Genomic DNA, 22757 nt, shown 5'->3' with positions numbered 1-22757 from the left:
TTAATCCCATGAACCGCTTCTTCTGACCTCCTCTGCCTCAGGTCCCCAAACTTGTCGGCTAAAAATCCTGACTAACCCTGGACCTCAGGAAGGGTGGGAGAAGGGACCTCCCCACAGGACTCTGGCCTCTTTGGGGACTAAGGAATGCCCTGGCTGACATTCTTGCCCAGGGCCCCTGAATTTCATCTTAGTCACAGGCTGGAGCCTTGTTTTTGGAAAGAATGAGGCGGCTGTTGCATAACCGGGAGCAGGGAGGGTGTGGGCTCCAGAAGGAAACGATCCTGTCTTCCTGCGGCCGGGGCAGCCAGGACTGAGGGCGTGGATGTGTGAGATTCGAGAGGAGGAGAAGGAGGAGGGACGCCAACAGAGGGTGGGGAGGGGACGAAAAGGGAATATGAATTTTCGAGCTGAGCCTTGGCTTTGCCGAGCGCCTGCCCTGATCCGCCCACCCCAGCCTCTCCCTCCAAAAAAACCTTCTTGTCCTTTGGAGGAGGGCCCAGAAGCTCTCCGGGAAATAAATGGAGTGGAAGGGTGGCCGAGGGGTACTAGGGAGCTGTTTGTGAGTGGATAGATGTAGGGGAAGCCCGGCGCTCCTGGAAGCGGTCTCTTCTCTATCCAGCCCCTCAGCTCTTCCCCCACCCACTTCGGGGCATCCCCCCTCACCGCCATCCCCTCCCAGGTGCCCAGATCCTCCACTCCCCCCGCCCTTCCACATACTCTGGCTCAGCAGCCTCTCCCAACCCCCACCCCAGATGACCCTTCCTCCCCAGCCCATAGCCGTCCCCATTGTACCCTTGATCCCCTCCGAGCTCTCGTCTGCACTTTCTGAGATAAATATCCGTCCTTGCCGGGACCCTCCTCCCAGGTCCTGCTCAGCGCTGCTATCTCTTCCCTCCCTAACCTTTACCCTCCTGGCTTTCTCGTTCCCGCCTAGACCAGCGGTTCACTGCTTTCTCTCGAGTCTCCATCCCTATCAGGCTCTCTAGCTCTCCTGTCCCCTCCGCCTTGACCCCCTAGCTCTAGTCTCGAGCCTCCTCACGCGCATGAGGCCCCAGCTACCCCTTCTCTCTCAGCTCTGCTCTCCCCAGCCTGCCTTCCTCTCGTCTGCGCTCCCGCTGCCTCAGTGTCCCTCCCCAGGCGCACTCCCTCAGGTTCTGTCCCCCTCATCCCTATTCACTCCTCCTTCCCCCACACTCTCCTCCCACTCCCCCCACCAGCTGCCTGCCCAGCTCCCAGATTCCGGGCGAGATTCCCGGGAACAAAGCCGAACACAAGACAATTTGGGAAGCAAAAAGAGAATGGGAAGGGGAGAGGAGAGGAGGGAGTACCCAGTCCCACCCAGTTTGGGGAATGCCCCTGCCCCCCCCCCCTTCACCTGGCTCTTAAAGGGGCCGGCCCGGCCGGCCGCCTACTTAAGGCAGAGGGGCTGCGGGCGCCTCCAGATGCGCTCCGCTCGCTCCAGGACCGTGGCAAGGGGTGGAGAAGCAGGCCATGACCCCCCGCGGGCTCTTGTTACTGCTGCTGGCCCTGCTGCTGGGTATCCGGCCCGGCACCTCCGCACTGTGTCCGGACTGTGCTCAGGGGGCACCGGGGGGCTGCCCCGGGGGCTGCCTGGAGGAGGTGGAGGAAGGGGCAGTGGCGGCGCAGCCAGAAGGGTGCTCCGAGGCTGGGGGGTGCGTCAGGCGGGAGGGAGAAGCGTGCGGGGTCTACACCCCTAACTGTGGCCCAGGGCTCCAATGCCATCCCCCAGAAGAAGATGAAACGCCACTCCGAGCACTGCTGCTTGGCCGGGGTCGCTGCCGAAGGTCCCGGGGACCATCGGGTGAGTTCCAAAACCCCGGCCCCGCTCCTGCCCGGTGCCTGCCTGAGGCCAGGGGGAGACTGCCCTCTCCCGCTCCCGCCTCCTCCCCAAACTCTACTTCCCCACTTTGAACTCTGATCAGGGTCTTTGCACCCATCCTCCTGGCCTCCCACCCACTCCTCCCTAGTCCCAGGTACAAGGGGAGTCCCTAGGGGATGGAGCTAAGGTGGGGGGGCCAGGGTGCAGATTCCTAAGGGCTAAAGTCCTGCCCTTTCCTATCCAATGGTACCACTAGAATCCTACAACTCTCTTCCCTCTGGGGAAAGCAGGGAGTGTGGAGGAATCTGAATGGCAGAGTTCTGGGTGTCCAGGGGAGATTTCGAAATACGTGCAGGATTTGGATTTTTTTTTAAATTATGGGGAACACCTGGTGCCAGAACTCCCAAATCCTAGGAAGTTGCCAGAGACAACAAGGACAAAAAAAATTGTGACTTTCCAATCGGATAACTAGTAAATACAGGAGGAGGGATTTGAACCCAGGGCCCCTGTGACTGAGCTCCAACACTCATCCACTACTTAAGAATGTCCCTTTAGTCTCACAAGCCCTCTTACTGGTCTCTTCTTGGTTCATTGGTCACTTGCAGTGGCAGGCAGAGTTGGTAGTGTGACTACCTGATCCCAGGTTCCAGGGAAGGGACCAAGATTCCTGCCTCCCAGTTTCTACTTCTCTGGGATGGAGAGGAAAAGTTAGGAACACAAAATCTCCACTCTGTCCATCCTTGTCCTTCTTCCCCTATTCCCTGGACACTCAGATAACAGTCCTTGTACTTCCAACATCAGGAAGCCCGGCTGGAAATGGCATGGAGAAGAAAGCTAGCCTGCAGGTGCCCCCCCCCCCCCCCCCATCCCAGTAGTCCTACCCAATAGAACTGGACAGAGAAGGTCAATTAGTCCACAAGCATTTTTCTGATGCTTACAAGGTACCTCCAGGCATTGTGCTAAGTGCTGGAGATACAAAGAAAGACAAAAGCATTCTGTGTGCTGCAGAATTTCAGTCTAACAGGGGAGATGACGTGCAGAAAGCTATGAGCAAACACAATAGATACAAGACAAATCAGAGGTAATCAATAGAGGCAAGACGCTTAGTAGTCAGGGACAATCCTGAAAGGCTTCTTGTAGAAGGAGAGATTTTTTGTTTTAACCTTTACTATCTAACTTTACTACTATTACTAACTTTTTACTATTAGTTCTGAGGCAGAAGAGTGGTAAGGGCAAGGCATTGGGGGTTAAGTGACTTGCCCAAGTTCACACAGCTAGAAAATGTCTGAGGCCAGATTTGAACCAGGACCTACCACCTCTAGACTTGGCTTTCAATCCACTGAGCCACCTACCTAACTGCCCCAAGAAAGGAAGATTTTAACCAAGACATAAAGGAAGCCAGGGAAGCCGCAAGGTGAACCTGAGAAGAGAGAATTCCATGCCATGCCCAAGGTCAGAAGATGAAGTGTCTTGTCCAAAGGTCAGCAAAGGAGGTCAGTGTCAGGATCAAAGTACATGAGAGTGAGTAAAGTTTAGGAAGACTGGAAAGGTAGGAGGGAGCAGAGGAGAAGCAGAATTTGAGGGGAGAGTGAGAGTTGATAGTGGGAGGACATCAAAGAAAGAGGGGAAAGAGAAGACCCAAGAGGGGTACCACCAGCTTGAGTCAGGAAGTAGGACAGAAGGACTGAGTCCACCCAAGAAAGTGGGAGAGACAAGGGGGTGATGGAGAAGATAAGAAGCCATCATCACCTTACCCCAAGTACACATGGGTTTAAAGTGGGCGTTAGGGATGAAGCTTGAGATTACTCTATGATGGGTCTAAGATGGCCAGGCTCAACCCAGAATTGAGCCAATAGACCAATGAACCCGGTTAATTGTTAGGTATATTTGGATACCAAGGAGGCAGGGAGGTGGGCTACTGTTTGCCAAAAGCCAACATTTACAGTTCGAGAGCTTTGGGGGTTTACAAAGAAAGATTTAAGGATTAAAGCCAGTGGAGGCAGAAAGAAGATGATGTGTCCCAAGAGGCTTTCTCATTGGCCACAGAGGGGCAAGACAAGACCAGAGATGGAGAAAAGGCCAGAGAAGAGAAATAGAGTTGCCTTTGGGCAAAGGGAGCATTGACCTTTTTGAGCCAGCAGAGAGGTATCACTGGCCATTCTTTAACTGGGATAAGTTCCAAGAAGGACACAGTACCCTCTCTTTTTGTCCTCCGTTGCCCAATGCCCATCTTAGGTATCATGGCCCCTAACCCTCCAACTCCCTTGCCTGGATCATCCCCAGCTTGGAGAAACAAGTCTGTGGTCCTGTAGAGCAGAAGGCGCTGCCTGCTCTCCTTTTCTCATCTCCCCCCCACCCCCAACCTCTGCCCATCCCAGAGCTAGGGAACCCTGGGAACTGGCTTAGGGACCAGAAAGAGATCCAACAGGGCCCCCTCCCCCACCCCCTGCTGGATTTCTCTGAGAGTAACCCAACCTCCGCACGGCACCGGGAGGGGTAGGAGTGAGTCACAAGCAGGGTCAGGAAGGGGACACACATTCCTTGGCTGTCCCTGCTGACCCACTCATCTCCCCCCTCGGCAGCCCGTCAGTTCCTGGGTTTTAGACTCCCCCTTCTGGCCATTTGTGAACCGTCCATTAAGAAATGAGGAGGGTCACACCAATCAGAAGAACACTGCCATGTTCTCCGAGCACTTCAAGGCGTTCCAGAATGTGTTCGCCTCTTTTCCGTCCTCTCTGGAACCTCCTAAGGCAAATAGTGGGAGCACCATGGAACAAATGAAGGGATCAAAAGCCAAAGAGGGGCAGGATCCAGCTCTTCTGGCTCTGCCCAACCCAACCAAAAGCCTTTCTCTTCTTCTCCCATGTAGGAGGAAGTGGAGGAACCGGGACCTCCATCTCTCTCCCAAGCCTGTCACCTCCCATTCCGATTATAGCTCTGCCCTCCTAACCAGCCACCATGTTTGTCCACAGGGGAGAATCCTAAGGGAGCCAAGCCCAGCCCAGGGGGTCCCCAACAGCAGGATGTGCACCACGGAGGTCGAGAGAAGAACTTGGCCACCCCCTCCACTCCTTCCCAACCCGGTCCTGGGGGTGGACAAGACAGTGAGATGGTGGGCAAGAGGGATGGCAAGGGGTGGGATGGGTCGATGACAACCCTTTGGAGAAAGAGGAAAAGAAGTAATGATGGAAAGAAAGACCTTGGGAGCAAGGGAGGGCTCCATGGGTCATCTGTCAGCCCCTTCACCCAAAATGGGATAAGCTTAAAGGGTGGGGGGAAACTCCTTTCCAGAGGGTTGTTTGGCTCATTCTAGTCTCGCTGGTAAAGAAGTGGTACATGACAGAAGAGATGGAGGGGAACCAGAGGCTCTGAGGCAGCAGGGAAGAGAGTGTGTGACCTCTGGGATTTAGTCCAGTTCTAAGGTCTTCCCTCCCCACCGTCACACTGGTGGTGTTCCTCCAGGGTCCATGCCGCCGCCACCTGGACACAGTTTTACAGCAGCTCCAGGCTGAGGTCTACCGTGGGGCCAGGACTCTCTATGTGCCCAACTGTGACAACAAAGGGTTCTACAGGAAGCGGCAGGTGAGGACACACTTTTATCTGCTTCCCCACATCCATCCATCAACCCAAGACATTTCTTGAGCTCCTATTATTGTATGTGTAAGGCATGGCGTTAAGCCCTCTTGGGGGTATACGAAAAGCATGGGCATAGTGGCCACTGTCAAGCTTGCCAGTTAATTAGGAGATAAGACAGATGGGCCTGAAGAGAGAAGTAACAGGTTCATTACCACGTGACTGGTCAAGAGGTTTGAAGGAGACTCTCGTTAGGGCATCAGAATGGTCAGGGGAGGCTTGTAGAAAAGAAGGTTCTTGGAGGACAGGCAGCATTTGGATAGTGACAGGGGAAAAATAAGGCAAGAGTCCCAAGAGTAAAGACATGGGGGTGAGTCGAGGCTAGGAACCTAGGGGGCACCTCGTTCATGTATACCTGCTCACAGATCTGCCCTGTGCCTTGCTCAAACGTCTGAAATAGGAGCCAGGAGCCTAGCATGCCCCCCCCCACCCCGTTCTGCCCCTCATTGGCTTATGGACAATTATCTCCTGCCAGTCTCCCCTGTGACAGGAGAGACCCATTCACTTCCATCTCTGCATCTCTCTCTACCCAGTGTCGGTCATCCCAAGGACTTCGCAGGGGACCTTGCTGGTGTGTAACCCGGATGGGACAACCCCTGACTGGCCCCTCGGAATCAGATGCAAACTCCCTCTGCCTTCCGGACTCCAGTGGTTGAAGCAGAGGCAGGGAAGAACAGCTGGGGCCACTGATGGAGCTGGTCTGGGTGGCTGAGGGGGTGTCATCATGGGCTACTTATTGAGGGATGAAGATTTCAAGGAAGAAGAGCCCCATGTTCCCCCTTCTCCATCCCCCAACATCTCCATCTCCCCCTGGCCTTTCTGCAAGCTGGGGCTATGTGTGTGTCAGTGACTCAACTCCAAGACAGTTGGGAAGACAACTCGTGCTGGGTTGGGTTGTTAATAAAGCCGAGTTGGGATCTTGGTGTCTGTGCATGTGATTATTTCCCACCCCTGCTCTCCTCCCCCCAAAACACATACCTGTAGCCCCCTGGCCTATTCTATCTTCATTCCAGCTCACTCTCCAATTTCTCCCCATCCCATCCCCAAGCCAGTTAAAACAGATCCTTTCCAGGCTCTCAGCCTCAGTAGTTCCTAAGAAATTGGGAAGTCTTTGCTTGATGATGTTCCAGACCAGCCCCATCCTATCCACGAGGCAGAGAGAGATCTGGACAGAAGGAGGAACAATGTCTTCTGTCATGTTCTCTCTCTTACTTTGGGGACTTTAATCTGGAGCTGATCTCTGAACCACGGGAGAGGAGAGGCTAATGATTAATCTCTGGAAACACCTTCCTCAACCCATACTCCCGCTGAGCTCAAGAAAGAGACATAATATAGAGGAAGTTCTAGTCCTCCAGGTGTATCTCAGGGAAAGTGGGTCCTGAACCCTCTGAGCTCCTGGCAGAGGCTTAAAAAGAAGCTTTCCCTTGCTGTTCAGTCCATTTTTCAGTTGGGTCTGCCTCTTCATGACCTCATTTGAGGTTTTCTTGCCCAAGATACTGGAGTGGTTTGCCATTTCCTTCTCCAGCTCATTCTATAGATGGGGAAACTGAGGCAAACAGCGTTAGTTGCCCAGGGGCACACAGGTAGTGATTTTGAGGCCAGCTTTGAACTCTGGAAGATGAGTCTTCCTGACTCCAGAAAAAAAGGCGCTAGGTACTTCCTTTTTACTTGCTTTGTACAGTATGGGGAGGGACAGAGAGAATTTTTTCCCCTAATGATTAGCCAAACATCCATGACATCTTCAGTATTTCCAGGGCCACAGCCCTGGGGGGGAGGGGTTGAGGGGGAAGGGGGAGGGGGTGCCTCTGGGGTGCTGTGAGTCAGCAAGGAAACAGGATGCTACAAACATGTGGCCTTCAATCTGCAGTATGGGAGGCAGCTGGGAGGATATTAGATGGATAGACAAAGCCCTGTGCAACCAACACAGCTACCACTGTCGGTGAAGGGCATAGGCAGGGCTGGAAGACTTGGAGGAGCCGGGAAACTGAACTGGAGCAGGGAGGTGGACTCCTAGATCTCTTGACAGGTGCAAAGTCCCTTCTTAGGAGCCTCATCCTCATAAGATAACCTTATCAGGGGCCTTGCGGGCCCCCTCCCTCAGAGAGGACTTTAGTCTACAGTAGTCACCTAAGCCGCACAGACGCTCACTGGGGCAGGGAGTGTGAGGGAAACCACTTTTCGGCTCACACACATCATGGAGCCAAGTGGGGTCCAGCTCCGGAGAAGAGACAGGTTGGGAAGGGAACAAGGGAACAACTTTCCCCTCAAAGGTGAGTCTCAAGCGAGTACAGGACAGGGCAGCTAGGAGACTCAGTGGATGGAGCATCAGGCCTGGAGACAAAAGGTCCTGGGTTCAAATATAACCTCAGACACTTCCCAGCTGTGTGACCCTGGACAGGTCACTTGACCCTCATTGCCTAGCCCTTATTGCTCTTCAGCCTTGGAACTGATACTTAGTATTGATTCTAAGATAGAGGGTTAAAAAAAAAAGCACAGGAAGCCAGAGGATGGTGGCAGGAGGGCAGGGATAGGGAAGGAGGTGGGCATTCTGGTTTTGAAAAGACGAGGTCACCTCAGTCCTTTTGGCTATTCTGGAAAACCAGGAGGTTCTAGATACTTTCAGACTGCCTAGTATTAATGACTTTGCCCAGTCGGTCTGATGCCATCTTTTCTCTGTCCTTGAAATCCTGGAAGGGAGTTGAGGGGAGGAAGAGGGAGTGATGGGGAGGGATAAAGGATCAGTATTCTGGAAGGTCTCCATGTAGCTGGCTGAGATCTCCCTAGGGCCACAGATAGTACAGTCTAGATACTTCCTACCCCTTGGATGTGGCCAATGGCCCTTCCCTCTCCTAGAAAGTACCAAAGAACATGCAAGTCCGGACCTGGTGCAATTGACAAGGCATATGGAGGTGAGTGGGCTGGAGTGACGATGGAGTCGAGGTCAGAGATAAGATGGCCAAGTCAGAGGTTCAGTCAGACAGGTCCCAAGGTGAGACTGGGGTAGAGATGAAGCTAAAAATCAGGGTACGGTCATGGGTCAAAGGTCAGCATAGTGGGGGGTGAGGGTAGGGGTCAAGGATCCTGTAGTTTAGACACAGGGTCAGAAGGGGGGAAGGGAGAAGTTGGGGGCCCAGAGTTGGACTCCAAGTCGGTGAAGACAAGAGAGTAGGAAATGAAGGAATCTGGGGTGGTCTGCTTTACTCTGCCTTTAAGTCCTTTAGGCTGTGAAAGCAGAATTGTTGGAGCAAGCCCAACAGCAGCTGTCAGAGCTGTTTGATCGGGCCATGCGGGAAGCTGTGCAATCCTACCCACCTCAGAGGTGGGACCTAGCTCCAGCCTCCCAGGATTCCCCCAAAAGGTAAAGGACGGAGGGTCCAGTGAGCCTGGTGGGGAAGCTGGCACTCTCCCGTTCCAGAGATAATGAGCCATCCAGCCCTTTACCCCACCATGGCACAGAATGCCTCCTGAGTCTCCTTCCTCTGCCCCCTGTCTCTGTCCAGAGCCCGGGAACCATTCCTGGACAAACAGAAAGTTTTCATCCACCGAAAGTCACTGCTTGAGTGAGTTGGGGTGAGGGCAGGTGGTAGAGGTGGAGGAAGGGGATGAGTGGAACTGGCAACTGGGAATCCTGCCCTCCAGCCTTTGGTGGACCAAGGAAGATGGGCTAGGTCTCAGTTTCCCCTCAGGAGAGGAAGGGTTATAGAGGAAGGGGAGGGAGGGATAGCAGGATGAGATATGATTGAGTCAGGAAGGGGTTTGGACAGACCAATGCCTGAACTCCTCGTCCCCATCCGATTCTGGTCCTTCCAGCGAGCTGATGGAAGTTGAGCATTTTCGAACCATCTATCATATGTTCATAGCGGGATTGTGTGTCTTCATCATCAGCACACTGGCCATAGACTTCATTGATGAAGGAAGGTATGAGTGCTCTGTGTCCCTCTTAATACCTTAGCCTACACCTTCGTAACACCCCCTTCCCCACACCCACCATCCCAACCCTTCCCTAGGCTGCTCCATCCCCTAGCTGGGTCCTGTTCCTGTCAAGTTTTCCATGAGTGGGACAGCGGCAGAGAAAGACAGACAGACAGACAGACAGACAGACAGACAGACAGAGAGCACAGGGGCTAATTGGGCTGCGGAGAGGATGGCTTGGTGGGCAAGGCTCCGGGAACTTAAAAGTCCTGCGCAGACCCGTGCCGTTTGTCGCGTTTCTAGATGTAGGTTTCCCAAATGGAGATAAGAGTCCTTTCACTAAGCGGCCAGTAGAAGGAAAGCAGTAAGCCTAAAGGAGGCGGTATCTTTAGAATGGCTAAGGGTTCGAGAACAGGGATGGCTTCAGACCCTTAAGAATCAGTCCATCCACAGCTATTTATTTTCTTCTTTAAATCCTTATCTTCTATCTCAGAATTGACAATAAGTATCGTTTGGAAGGCCCAGCAATCAGGGTGAAGTGATTTGCTTGGGGTCCCACAGCTAGAAAGTATCTAATTGATAGAGATAAAAAGAAAGTAAAAAACATGCTCTGCCCTCAAGGCGTTCACAGTCTAGCCTGCCCCACAAACACAGTTGTGTGTAAACAAATCATCTCCCAGGCTGGGAGGGGGTGAGTTTCTGGGCGAAGGGCCAGGTCAAGGGGTGGACCTGGGGTCCAGGCTACCCAGAGAGGAGAGAAGCAGGCAGCTGGCCAGAGTGGACCTTCCCTGTATCTCCTCTTTCTCCCCCAAGGCTAGTGCTGGAGTTGGACCTGCTGATCTTCAGCTTCGGACAGCTGCCCCTGGCCTTAGTGACCTGGCTGCCCATGTTCCTCTGCACACTCCTAGCCCCGTACCAGGCTCTGCGGCTATGGGCTAGACCCAGGGGCCGTGGGACCTGGTACGTGGGGGCAGGGCTAGGAGCAGGGCTTCTGGCCATCCAAGCAGGGGTGTTGGGTGCCCTCCCAGTCCACGTGGCCCTGGAATACCAGCTGTCTCCGGCTTCCCGCTGTGTCCTAGTCTTTGAGCAGGTGGGGATTGGGCACAAGAAGGTGGGCCGGGGGAAACTCCGGTGGGCGGGTGAGGTGCCAGAGGGCCAGTTATGTCTGTAAGGGATGAATAGGGCCAACCTTGAGAGAGTAGAGGAAGAATTATGAAGTCAGCTCAGAGATGGCCCAACCAGAGGAGGGACAACGGAGGCTGCTCCTGACTGACTGAGTGGGACTAGGGATCAACCACTTCTGACCTGCTCTACTCAGCCATCTTCATCCCCTGCCCTTCCCCGGGGTTCTAGGGACCAACAACCCTAAAACAGGGCGGTGAAGTGGAGAGAGAGCATCCTGGATAGAGTGTTTGAGGATTTGAGATTGAATCCATCAAGCAGCCATTCTTAAGGGATTATTGTGTTCTGGGCACTGTCCTAGGTGCTGGAGCTAAGCAGTCCCTGTCCTCGGGGAGCTTACATGGCGGTAGGGGCATGGAATCGGCATGTACTAAATACATTAAGATAGGGTTGGGGGAGGAGGGAGGAGAAGGCAGCAGTACCTGCAAGGTTAAGGAAAATGTTCACGCAGAGCATATAGATTAAGTAGAAATGAAAGGAAACGAGAGCCTCTGAGACACTGAGGAGTGCAGCTGGGAGTGCAGGCACGCTGAGCCAAGAGGGACTGCCTGTGCTAAGAGCCAGAGCCCAGGGAAGGAGTTTCCTGAAGAAGGAACAGCCAGACTCCTGCGTGGAGGAAGAGGAGCCATGTTTACACGGCTTAGAAAGAAAGCCTGGACCCAGGTTCTAGAGGGCTCTAAAAATCCCATTTCCTAGCGGCAATCTGCAGCTGCTGGAGCCCTGAGTAAGAAAGGGCTGCCTGTGGCAAGATTCTACTGGAGGGAAAATCCCTTTGGTTGCCATGAGGAGAGAGAACAACTAGAGACAGGGAGGCTGATTGGGAGGCTACAGGCGCACTAAAGTGGTGGCTGGCCATGTGATCAGAAAGGGAAAGAATAAGAATTGATATAAAGCACCTTCTCTTTGCCAGGCACCAGGCTAAGTACTTTTTCCCCAAAAAAATTTCAGATTTTTTTCCCAAATATCCTTTGGTCCACACAACACTCCTGTGAGGTTATTTTTCAGTCATTTTTCAATTGTGTCTGACTCTTCATTACCCTATTTGGAATTTTCTTGGCAGAGATATTGGAATCATTTGCCATTTCTTTCTCTAGCTCATTTTACAGATAAGGAATTTGAGGCAAATAAGTTAAGGGACTTGTCCAGAGTCACACATCTAGGAAGTGTATGAGGCCAGATTTGAACCCAGGTTCAAAAACCCACCCCAAGCCTGGCACCTATTCACTGTACTACCTAGCTGCCCCACAAAGAAGTTTTTAACAAAGACATTCAATACTGTCCTTCTTCTTATCTACTTTCCCCCCTTTTTTGGGAAGCACAAGGCTGGGTATGTGTGACCTGGTTTCTAGTTTTGGATGAATCAATCATTCTTTTCATGACTCTGGACAAGTCCTTCCTCTTCTTTCATCCTCCATTTCCTCATCTGCAAAATGGGGGCAATACTCCTACCTACTTCACATCGTTGTTGTGAAAATCAGATTATATCACAGATCCACCAGTAGAGTGCTCTGCATGGATTGTCACTACTCTTTGAGCCGCCATATATCCCCTTCCCTAGCCCAGGGTCTTGCATGTATTAAGTGTTCAGCAAATATTTGTTGAATTCAAACTCTTTCCAGTTTTAACATAATATGACCCTCTCCACACTCCTCCCCAGCTCCGGTTCATGATGAAAAGTTACTCTTTCCTGAGGGAAGCCACGCCTGCAATCGTCCATGCTAAAAGAGGTGAATCCTTGGATAGCTGTATCAGCTCTGCAGCCCCCTCATTGCCCACCTCCCTGAGACTCCTGCCCCTTCTTTCTTCTTCCTGACCAGAATTGGCTCCACCACGGCAAAGAGGGCAGGCATGCGGACAGTGGTCTTAAGGTCTGCTTAAATAAGGAGACGAGCTCCCTCACTGGGCATTAGCTGGCCCTCTACCATCTCTTGGAACTGCCACCATCATTCCTTTTTAATTTTTTAGTAAAGCCATTGCTCTCTCATCTTAGGACTAATTTTAAGACAGAAGAGTGCTAAGAGCTAGACAATGGGGCTAAGTGACTTGCCCAGGGTCACCCAACTAGGAAGTGTCTAAGGCCAGATTTGAATCCAGATTCTCCGGACTCCAGGGCTGGTTCTCTATCCACTGTGCTATCTAGCTGCCCCATAAGGAGTTGCCTCCAGAAGGCCCCCATGAAGAAATGACAGAATTGTCGGTCAGAGTTGGTAGGAAGATAACATTGGACGTGAGATAATAAACAAGATAGCTTTCCTGTAAAAGGAAGGAGGAATGGCAGCCTGAAGACCAAAGGGTACCCTGGGTAGAGCCACACCTGACCTCAGAAGACAAAGGGCCTTCAGGCAAGGGGAAGGGACTTATCACAGGAGAGGTTATGAAAAACAATATTGATTTGCTTGGAATAGACATTATTTCTTACATTTTTCCCCTACAAGAGTCATTCCCTTGTGCCTCTGGGCCCTTACCCACCTCCCACCTTGTCCCCAGCTGGCCCTTGTCTATCTCTCCTCTCATTAATCAATTAGGACCCCTTTGCTCCCTCACCTCAGCCCTTCTTCCTTCCTTACTTTGCCCCTGTCTCTATCACCACTCCAGATGAGGGTGCCCAAGCTCCCAGTTTCTCCAGCTACCTGTACTTCCTCTTTTGCCCCACACTCATCTATAGAGAGAGCTACCCCAGGTGAGTTTTCTGCCCTACTCTGAGTGCCCAGTCCCACTCAAAGTCCTGTCTTTCGGGTTTCCCCTATTCCCTGGAACCCTTAGCCTTACCCAAGAGCTCTGGATCCCTCCTTCTACCCAAAGGTGCCAGATGTCCCAGTTCTCCATCCCTCAGGTACTCACTCCTTCCCATAATTGAGCAACTGAGGGACAGGAGACTCAAGGAGTCCAAAAGTAAGACTTCTTGAGGGTCTGTGACACTCCCCCCAATTACTGCTCCAGGACACCCCATGTCAGGTGGAATTATGTGGCCAAGAACTTCGCCCAGGTCAGAGGATGGGAAGTGATGGAGGGGGTGGGAGGGAAATAACCTGTTGTTAGGGGGAAGGGGAGGTACTAGAGAACTGGGTGGAGAAAGGCCTGGTGAAAACATTGGGCAGAGAAATGGTGGGGGCTCAGGGAAAAAGATTCAGAAGCTGGGGGTAGTAGTGAGATTTAATATCGGGGATGTGTGGATGCTAGAAATAGCTGCCAACAGTGTCCTGTGCCCCCACCCTCTCCCCAGGCCCTGGGATGTCTGTTCTATGCCTGTTTCATCATCAGCCGCCTCTGTGTGCCTGTCTTTGCCAACATGAGCCGGGAACCCTTCAGCACTAGAGCCCTGGTGCTCTCCTTCTTTCATGCCACGCTGCCCGGTAGGTTCATCCTAGACAATGAGAGATACGGGCTGCTGCCCTTCCCTGGCTCAAGTGGAGGGCTTGGATTTGACCGACGTGGGTCAGTTCTGACAACTGAGAAGATGGCTTTGGGCATGAGATCCTGACGGGCTGACTGAGGGCTTCTCCCAAAGGGGAGGTGGAGCAGCCCAAAAGCAGCCGGGGACTGGGGTGGAATCAGGCTGGACCTCTGATGGAAGAAGGGGGTCCCGACCTCTGCCCTGGCCTCCTACCATTCACTCTCCACCCTCAGGTATCTTCATGTTGTTGCTCATGTTCTTTGCCTTTCTCCACTGTTGGCTCAATGCCTTTGCTGAGATGCTCCGGTTTGCAGACCGAATGTTCTACAGGGTAGGTAGGAAGAAGGGGAGAAGGAAGGAGAGATGGAGGAAGCATCTCCAGTAAGTGAAGCAGTGAGAATGTTCCTCTTCCCCCTAAAGACTTCCCACCTTGGTTATCCTTTTGACCCCTCTTAGGAGTATTGGCGAGCTCTTAGAACACATTTCACAAGTCAGGAAGCCCAGAGTTTGAATTCTGCCTGTGACACAGACTAGCTCTGGGATCCTCTTAGTTTTCCAGGACATTCTGAAGACTTAGTTATCAACAGTTCCTCTGTGGAGGGAATTTCTGACGTGTATACAAATCAAGGTGAAAGAAAGAAAGATTCTTTCTCATACCATGCTAAGGCTTTCTCCCTAATTAAAAGGACAAAATCAGGACAGCCATGTGGCTCTGTAGACAGAGTACCAAACCTGGAATCAGGAGGATTTGACTTCAAATCTGGCCCCAGACACTTCTTAGCTGTGTGACCCTGGCCAAGTCACTTCACCCCATTTGCTAGTCCTTGCCTTTCTGTCTTCGACTTGTTACTAGGACAGAGAGTAAGGATTTAAAATAACATAAAAGTATAAAATCCCACAGTGAGAAGTAAACTATCATCAAAGTTTATTTGTAACTGACACCTTAAAGGTGTAAATTACTGTCAGATTTTTCTTTCAAATTAAATTAAATTAATTTTTTTTACTTATTCCACATAACTTTTCCAGAAGTTATATGATCCAAATCATCTCCTTCCCTTGTCAGATCTTTTGCTAAGAGCAAATTTATTGTTTTTTTGGTAAGAGATTTTATTTTCCCAATTACATGTAATAGCAATTTTCTCCCTAAGTTTTCTGAAATTATGTGATCCAAATGATCTCTTTCCCTTCCCCTTCCTGGAGTTGGTAAGCAAACTTTGTTAAGACCCTTACCTTCTCTCTTGGAATCAATCCTGTGTATTGGCTCCAAGGCAGAAGAGTGGTCAGGGCTAGGCAATGGGGGTCAAGTGACTTGCCCAGGGTCACACAGCTGGGAAGTATCTGAGGCCAGATCTGAATCTCTGGGTCTGACTCTCAATACACTGAGCCATCTAGTTGCCCCTACTGGTAAGCAATTCAGTCTGGGTTATACAAGTATTATCATGCAAAACACACTTGCATATTGGTCATTTTTGTGAGAGAATAATCATGTAAAACCCAAAATCCAAACAAACTAAGCTGCGTTGACCTGCATTTCAACTCCAACAGTTCTTCCCTTAGAAGTAGACAGCATCCTTTGTCTTCCTAAGTCCCTCAGAACTGTCTAAGCAAATTTGATTAGGGAATGCAGGTGGGGACTCACTTCCTTCCAGTGGCATCTGCTAGAGAAAGGGGAGGTGTTGCCCATTCCACAGAGATGGAGGTGGGAAGAAGGGAGGATGGGGGGAGGGTTCCTAGGGCCTGGAGAATCCAGGCAGTCCTTGTTGGCACTGGGAAGCACTAAGATGGAATCAGAGTGGATAAAGTGATTGGTCCTCTGTGATCAGTATTGAGCATCCTGGCCCCTGACGCATGCCCTCCCATCCTCAGGACTGGTGGAACTCAACATCTTTCTCTAACTACTATCGAACTTGGAATGTAGTGGTCCATGACTGGCTCTACAGTTACGTATATCAGGATGGACTTCGGGTAAGAGGGAGCCCTGAGGCTGACTACTTGTTCCCAAAACCCCTGTCTGAGATCTTCTGAGAGATCTCCCCATGGCCCTAATTCTCTGTAAGCATCCAGGAAATGAGATTTGCCTTCTTAACTTGTCACTCAACTTTCTTAGACCCTGTTGACTTCATCTGTAAAATAAGGGGATTGCAAATCTGCCCTCAGATACTTCCTAGCTGTGTGACCCTGGGCAAGTCACTTAACTCCCTTTGCCTAGTCTTTACCGCTCTTTTGCCTTGGAACCAATATATACAATATTGAGTCCAAGATGGAAGATAAGGGTTAAAAAAAGAAAAAAACAAATGGGAAGAGGGCTCAGGGCAAAGATCAGGGGCTCACTCCTCTTCCCTCTCTCCCTCTGCTAGCTTCTGGGTTTCAGAGCCCGAGTGCCAGCTATGCTCAGCGTGTTCTTGGTCTCTGCGGTTGTCCATGAATACATATTCTGCTTTGTCCTGGGATTCTTCTATCCCGTCATGCTGATTCTTTTCCTCTTTGGAGGTAGGTAGGACTTCTGTCTGATCTCTAATGTTCTGTGTGGCATCCTTGCTCCTGGTAAATCACTATGGTGGGGGAAGAAAGGGGAACAACAGAGATCCAGGAGTCTTTGGGGAAATCAGCACCCACAGTCCTCCTAGATACATGGGTCCCTTCAAATCTACCCATGGTTTGAGGCACCAAAGTGCAGTAAAAAGATGGCTCAAAGGACTTGGGTTTGAATCCCAGCTCTGCTAGGACCTTGGGCAAGTTACTTTACTCTCTTTAGGTTCAGTTTCCTTATCTATAAAAAATGAGGGGGAGAGTATTGGACTAGAGGACTTCTACTGTTGCTTCCAGCTCCAAGATTTGGGATCCTATGACACATTCCAAAATCATAGCTCACTGGCCCCCCACCGCCATATTTCTTTTATCAGAAATCAGAAAATACCAATTCAAAGGAGAGAAGGGGAATGGATGGGAATAAGCATTTATATGGCACCTACTGTGTGCCAAGCCCTTTGCTAAATGTTTTTTTTTTTTAAACCCTCACCTTCCATCTTGGAATTAATACTGTATATTGGTTCCAAGGCAGAAGAGTGGTAAGGGCTAGGCAATGGGGTCTAAGTGACTTGCCCAGGGTGACACAGCTGGGAAGTGTCTGAGTCTGGATTTGAACCTAGGACCTCCCATCTCTGGCCTGGCTCTCAATCCACTGAGCCACCCAGCTGCCCCCTTGCTCAGTGTTTTTACAAATATCTCATGCAAAAATACTTAAGTGCTATTATTTATCCCCATTTTACAGCTAAGGAAAAAAGAGGTGAAGTCATTTGTGGAGGATCACTCAGTTAGGAAGTATCTGAGCCTGGATTTGTCCCACTCCTGGCCTCAAGCTTGGAGCAACCCTTCTCCTTACTCTATGGAGTCTCTCTACCTCCAAATCCAACTTTCCATCCCTATGCCACCAGTTATCTGATATAAATGACCCATTAAAAACCATAGCTGGGACAGTTAGGTAGCACAGTGGGTTGAGAGCCAAGTCAAGAGTCAGGAGGACCTGGGTTCAAATGTGATCTTAAACACTTCCTAGCTGTGTGACCCTGGGCAAGTCACTTAACTCTGATTGCCTCGCCCTTCCTGATCTGCCTCAGGATAGGGTCTAAAAAAAGGGGAAAAAAATTACATAAGAACTTATGTATCTATTTCTAGATACGTGTAACAAAAACTTCATTCACAAGACAAACCACTTAGTATTCTATATTTAATCGTCTGAATAAAGCAATTTTTGAATTAAAAAAATCAGGGATGCACATCAGTCCTCCAAAAGGCACTGAAGGCTGCCTGATGCCCGAGTGGGAATTTGTCTCTTACCCTGCAATGGTTTTTAATTTGTCTCTGTGTGGTCCCTTGGCGTCCTCTTGATGATGCTCTCTGCTGCCACTTGCTGGCTTTTCTCCTGACTTTCCATCGCCTCTGAAGCCTCTGACAGTAGAAGTCACAGTTCTTTGATGACAGAGCTCACTAGCCATCTTGAATGAACTTGGAGGGCAAAGGGTCCCAGAAGCTATCAGGAAAAGTTTGGGACCTGAACCCTCCCTCCCCAGGGTCATGCTTAAGCAGCCAGGTGGTACAGTAGACAGAACCCAGGGCAGGGACTCAGAAAAACCAAGTTCAAATCTAGATGCAGACATTTTCTAGCTGTGTGACCCTAGGCAAGTCACTTAACTCTGTTTGCCTCAGTTTCCTCAGCTATAAAATAATAATAGTATAGTACCTCCCTGTCATAGTTGTGATAAGAACCAAATGAGAGCATTGTAAAGCACTTAGCCAAATAACAAGCTCAATGTAAATGTTAGCTATTATCATTATTATTATTCTGCAAAGGATTCTAGAACTATCCTTAGGACCCTAGGGGCACCTTGGGTCATCCTGAGTCAACCCAAAGACTCCAGGATGTATTTATTGCCCCACTTCTGCCTCAGTCTTAGGGCACCCCTTCTCCTCACCCCCTGTCCCTTTTTATTTATTGGGCAAGAAGTGGAGAAGAGAGGGGGCAGGAGAGAAGAGACTCCCCCCAAGGCCTTAGGGATGGGGGAGAATCTCGCTTGCATCATGGTCTGCTCTCCTTTTCCCACATATGGGGATGGATAGAGAGGAACTCCAGGGAAAAAACCAATGGCCTTGGAGGCTCTCGTATCTCCCTGTCTATACTGAGATAGGCCAACCAGAAAGAGCCAAGCAAGACTTTGGGTTTAGATTCAAAGCCCCTTCTTTCTCTTTTGGGGCAAACCCTCCCCATCTGGAAAAATGATGTCTTCCCTTTTCTAGTTATTGAGCAGGAAGTAGACAGGGGAAAGTGTAGGAGAGAAGGGATTCCCAAGATCTGTGGGACCTTCTAAATTCTTCTTTGAATTATGGTCAGAAAATGTATCCTCTACTGTACTTGAGTCCCTGCAAGTTACTTTGGAAGTTCAAGTTAGCAAAAACTTCCCCAAAAAACCTACCCACAAGTGATGGAGCTATGATGTGGAGTTTCCCATCATGCCACTGGTTCATGCAAATCACCTTAGGAAAAGGATCAGAAAAGGACTAAGTAAAGCTGATGGAGTTGACCTGGTTCTCCCCATCAATCAAATTCCATATATACTAGTCTAAAGCAATGTGTACACACACACACACACACACACACACACACACACACACACCCCAATCATAAACATAGACACATACCCAAGGATAGAGAAAAGATAAGGATGACAAATCCCAGAATCACATTGTAGCAAGGATGGGCAATCAGATTGCTATATTGTGAAATAGTGTTTGGAAGGGACTTTCTAGCTATGTGACCCTGGGTAAGTCTCTTAACCCTGCTTGCCTCAGTTTCCTCCTCTGTAAAATAATAATAGTGCCTACCTGCCATAGTCATGGTGAGGACAGGTGAGGTGGTGAGTTGTGGTGAGATAGGGCTGGAGAAAGTTCGCTCCTGGGTGGTAGAACATTAAATGTTCAGGTAGATTGGCCCAAATGAATCTGAATGCCTGAGCTGGAGTGACCCCATTGATGAGGGTGAGTAGAGGGACTCCAACACTCAGACTAGCAGCTGTAGATCTGACTAAACCATTCGATGCCACTACTGGTTTCAAAACTTGGGGGGTGGGTGGCAGGCATCATTTCGGAGGGTCTAGAGCTGAGTCGGGATGCCTGGGAGAGACATTGAAGGCTGAATGATGTGACCATCCGTTTAATCTCCTCTCTAGCTCTGCTTAATTTCATGATGCACGACCAGCACACGGGGCCAGTGTATAATGTCCTCCTCTGGACGATGCTTTTCCTGGGCCAGGGAATAATGGTCAGCCTGTACTGTCAGGAGTGGTACGCCCGGAAGCACTGCCCACTGTCCCAGGTGAGGACCATTTCCCTTTCTACCACCCTTCCCAGGCCAAATCCCTCAGATTTTCCCAAATGTAGCCTCTTGTTCTAGGTGGATGACAAGGCGCCTTCCCCACCAGTCAGATTACTTTTCCCATTCCTGCTCCTAGATGCCTGGGCTTTCCCACTGCCCTCCAACCTCACCAGCATACAGCCTTTCTCTGGCCTAAACTCATCCATTCCTAGTAGGGAAGGGGTCTCTACCTTCCCACTGCCAGCCTGAATTCACTTCAGGCTGAGAGAAGTCCTTTGGGGGCATACTCACTCATCCCTCCAGGAAGGGACCCCTTCCTCACGCTCTTCCCTTCTCTGTCACAGGTGACCATCTGGGGACTGGTTACCCCCCGATCCTGGTCCTGCCATATCTAGAGGTCAATATGCTTCTACATCCCTCTGGCCAAAGTCTAGTCCTGGGATTTTCCTTCATGGAGTCTTGGCTTCACCACCTCCCCCAGAACCAAAGTGGCACAAACTGGAGTGCCACCCTTGTGGTAAAAAACATCCAGAGAGCATAAGACCTGCCATGGAGTGCCAGGGAAAGAAGTTCAAAGACATCCAGACAGCTGGGCAGAAAGGAAGATCCTCTCTCTTCCTCTGCCCCAGGCTCCAGACACAGGACTCTGCCCACTCTCTACCAATCTAGAGTGGACTTGGGGGACCCTTGGAGGAATTTGGGAGCATAAGGGAACTTGAATGACCCAGGGAGTGAGGGGGTGACTGGTCTGGGGGAGTGTGAGAAGGGGGCAATCTCCTGTTCCTCTTTCTCCCAACAATAAACTTTCCATTCTGAGTCGGTTCATTGGAAAGTTGTTTCTGTGGATATAGGTTAACTCTGTTGGCTAGGAGAGAATGAGAATGGGGTGGCCCTAAAGCGTGAAAGCCCGGGGGCACCTAGGTGGCTCAGTGGATAGAACACCAGGCTGGAGAGGTTCTGAGCAAATCTCGCCTCAGACACTTCCTCACTGGGTGACCCTGGACAAGTCATTTGACCTCCATTGCCCAGCCCTGCCAGCTCTTCTGCCTTGGAACCAATACTCAGTATCGAGTCTAAGACAGAAATAAGGGTTTTTTTTAAAAAGGATAAAGCCCTTTAAAGCTACCTCCTAGTTTCCCCAGGCTCCCCTCTGGCCTTCATCCTGTATATTCACATTCTCAGATTCTCCCACCCCTATTCCTACAGCTCTGCTACCCCCTGCATCCCTTTGATGACTCTTCTACTCCTGCCATGGTCTATTTTCCCAACCCCTGGTGCCAGTTCCTGGGTGGATACATATGAGGGACTAATCAAGACTTATTGGTTGATTGATACACAATACAGGGTTGTAGAAACAGTAATGGACTTAGTTTAAGCATGTGAATTTTAAAACTATTCCACCATAATCAGACAATTCTTTAGAAGATGTGATTTAGTTATTTCCTGATCAGTAACACTGGAGATACTTGGAATAACAGAATCAGGTCTTGGAAACTCTACATTCTCCACCCTACTCAGTTTAACAAGATTTTGAAGGTCCGCATCAAACTCAAAGATTTAATTATCTGAGGAGATGGCCTTCAACAGACATGTACAAAAAAAGGACAGGCCTCTGGGCTGTCATAAGTCAAGCTAAGTCCTCATTGGTACAGATGAGATGCAGAAAAGTGATGTAAAGACATCCATATAAGGCACATCACTTCCTGCCTCTTTCTTTTTCCCTGGAGAGGTGACTCTGGCTGGCAGCGTGCTAGGTGTTCTGACATCTTGGGAGTGGGTTTTGGTGGTGAGTTTTGTCCTTGACCTGATTCAGGTTCAGGCATCTCAGCTGAGCCCCTTTTGGAGTTCAGGTTGATTCCTTCCTCCTTCACACTTCAAACCCTTACTTTCTAGATCTTCTAATCTTCCCACCCGGTACCAGCCGGGGGGTGGCGTGGAGTGGAGTGGAGAAATTCTTCTCCCTTCTTCTTAATTTTCTCTACTATATCAATTAAATCACCATAAAATTTGGCAGCTGACTTGGGTATTTTATTATTTAGTTTTTTTCATTAGGATTTTGATAAATAAAATCCTTGGTGACCTAAATTAATTATACATTCAGTCTCAGTCATAATTTCACCCTTTACAAGCACTAGCTCTGATGCTTACCAACTGGGTCGTTGTGAATAAGTCAACTAACCTCTTTTTAAAAAAATAAACCCTGAATATCGATTCTTTTTTTTAAACCCATGCTTTCCATCTTAGAATCAATACTGTGTATTGGTTCCAGGGCAGAAGAGCAGTAAGAGCTAGTCAGTGTCACACAGCTAGGAAGTATCAGAGACCAGATTTGAACCCAGGACTTCCCACCTCTAGAACTGGCTTTTAATCCACTGAGACACCTAGCTTCCCTCATTAATATCAATTGTAAGACAGAAGGGGACAAGAGCTAGGCCAACGGTTCTCAACCTCTCAATTTGTAGCAATGAGAATACATAATGCATATCAGGTATTTACATTCTGAATCATAAATGTAGCAAAATTACAGTTTTGAAAGTAGCCACCAAAATAATTTTTTGGTTTGGGGTCACTGCAACATGAGGAACTGTATTGCGGGGTCACGGCATTAGAAAGGTTGAGAACCACTGAGCTAGGTGATTAGGATTAATGACTTGCCCAAGGTCACATAGCTAGAAAGTATCCCAGTATATATATATATATATATATATATATATATACACACACACACACACACACACACACACACACACACACACACACACACACACACACACACACACAGTGTAAGAGAGAGTACTAGCAGTGGAAGAGGGACCAAAAAAGGTCTCTTGCAGAAGATGAGATTTTATAGCAAATAAGGGTTTAAATATATATTTATTATTCTATTATGTTTATATTCCTATATAGTGTGAGTGGGAAGTAATCTA

General features: G+C 49.8%; 2 protein-coding genes across 2 annotated transcripts; both read left to right on the top strand.

Moving 5' to 3' along the window:
• The first annotated feature begins 1246 nt into the window (after nucleotides 1-1246).
• Nucleotides 1247-6390, top strand: IGFBP6 (insulin like growth factor binding protein 6). Its single transcript, XM_056798146.1, has 4 exons — nucleotides 1247-1822; nucleotides 4813-4952; nucleotides 5303-5422; nucleotides 6007-6390. Exons 1-4 carry the CDS (start codon nucleotides 1492-1494, stop codon nucleotides 6127-6129), a joined length of 714 nt encoding a protein of 237 aa, XP_056654124.1. The 5' UTR covers nucleotides 1247-1491; the 3' UTR covers nucleotides 6130-6390.
• Nucleotides 6391-7335: 945 nt separating this feature from the next.
• Nucleotides 7336-20595, top strand: SOAT2 (sterol O-acyltransferase 2). The gene is made up of 15 exons (XM_056800621.1): nucleotides 7336-7743; nucleotides 8327-8382; nucleotides 8695-8831; nucleotides 8974-9033; nucleotides 9284-9391; nucleotides 10199-10475; nucleotides 12225-12294; nucleotides 13163-13247; nucleotides 13508-13553; nucleotides 13791-13920; nucleotides 14195-14292; nucleotides 15828-15926; nucleotides 16319-16451; nucleotides 19685-19830; nucleotides 20175-20595. The coding sequence occupies exons 1-15, from the start codon at nucleotides 7668-7670 to the stop codon at nucleotides 20223-20225; spliced, it is 1572 nt and encodes a 523-aa protein (XP_056656599.1). The 5' UTR covers nucleotides 7336-7667; the 3' UTR covers nucleotides 20226-20595.
• The last annotated feature ends 2162 nt before the right edge of the window (nucleotides 20596-22757 follow it).

The sequence above is a fragment of the Monodelphis domestica genome, chromosome 5, assembly GCF_027887165.1.
Source record: "Monodelphis domestica isolate mMonDom1 chromosome 5, mMonDom1.pri, whole genome shotgun sequence".
Taxonomy (NCBI): domain Eukaryota; kingdom Metazoa; phylum Chordata; class Mammalia; order Didelphimorphia; family Didelphidae; genus Monodelphis; species Monodelphis domestica.
Note: the sequence above shows the minus strand (reverse complement) of the source record. Positions and strands in the feature narration are given on the sequence as shown.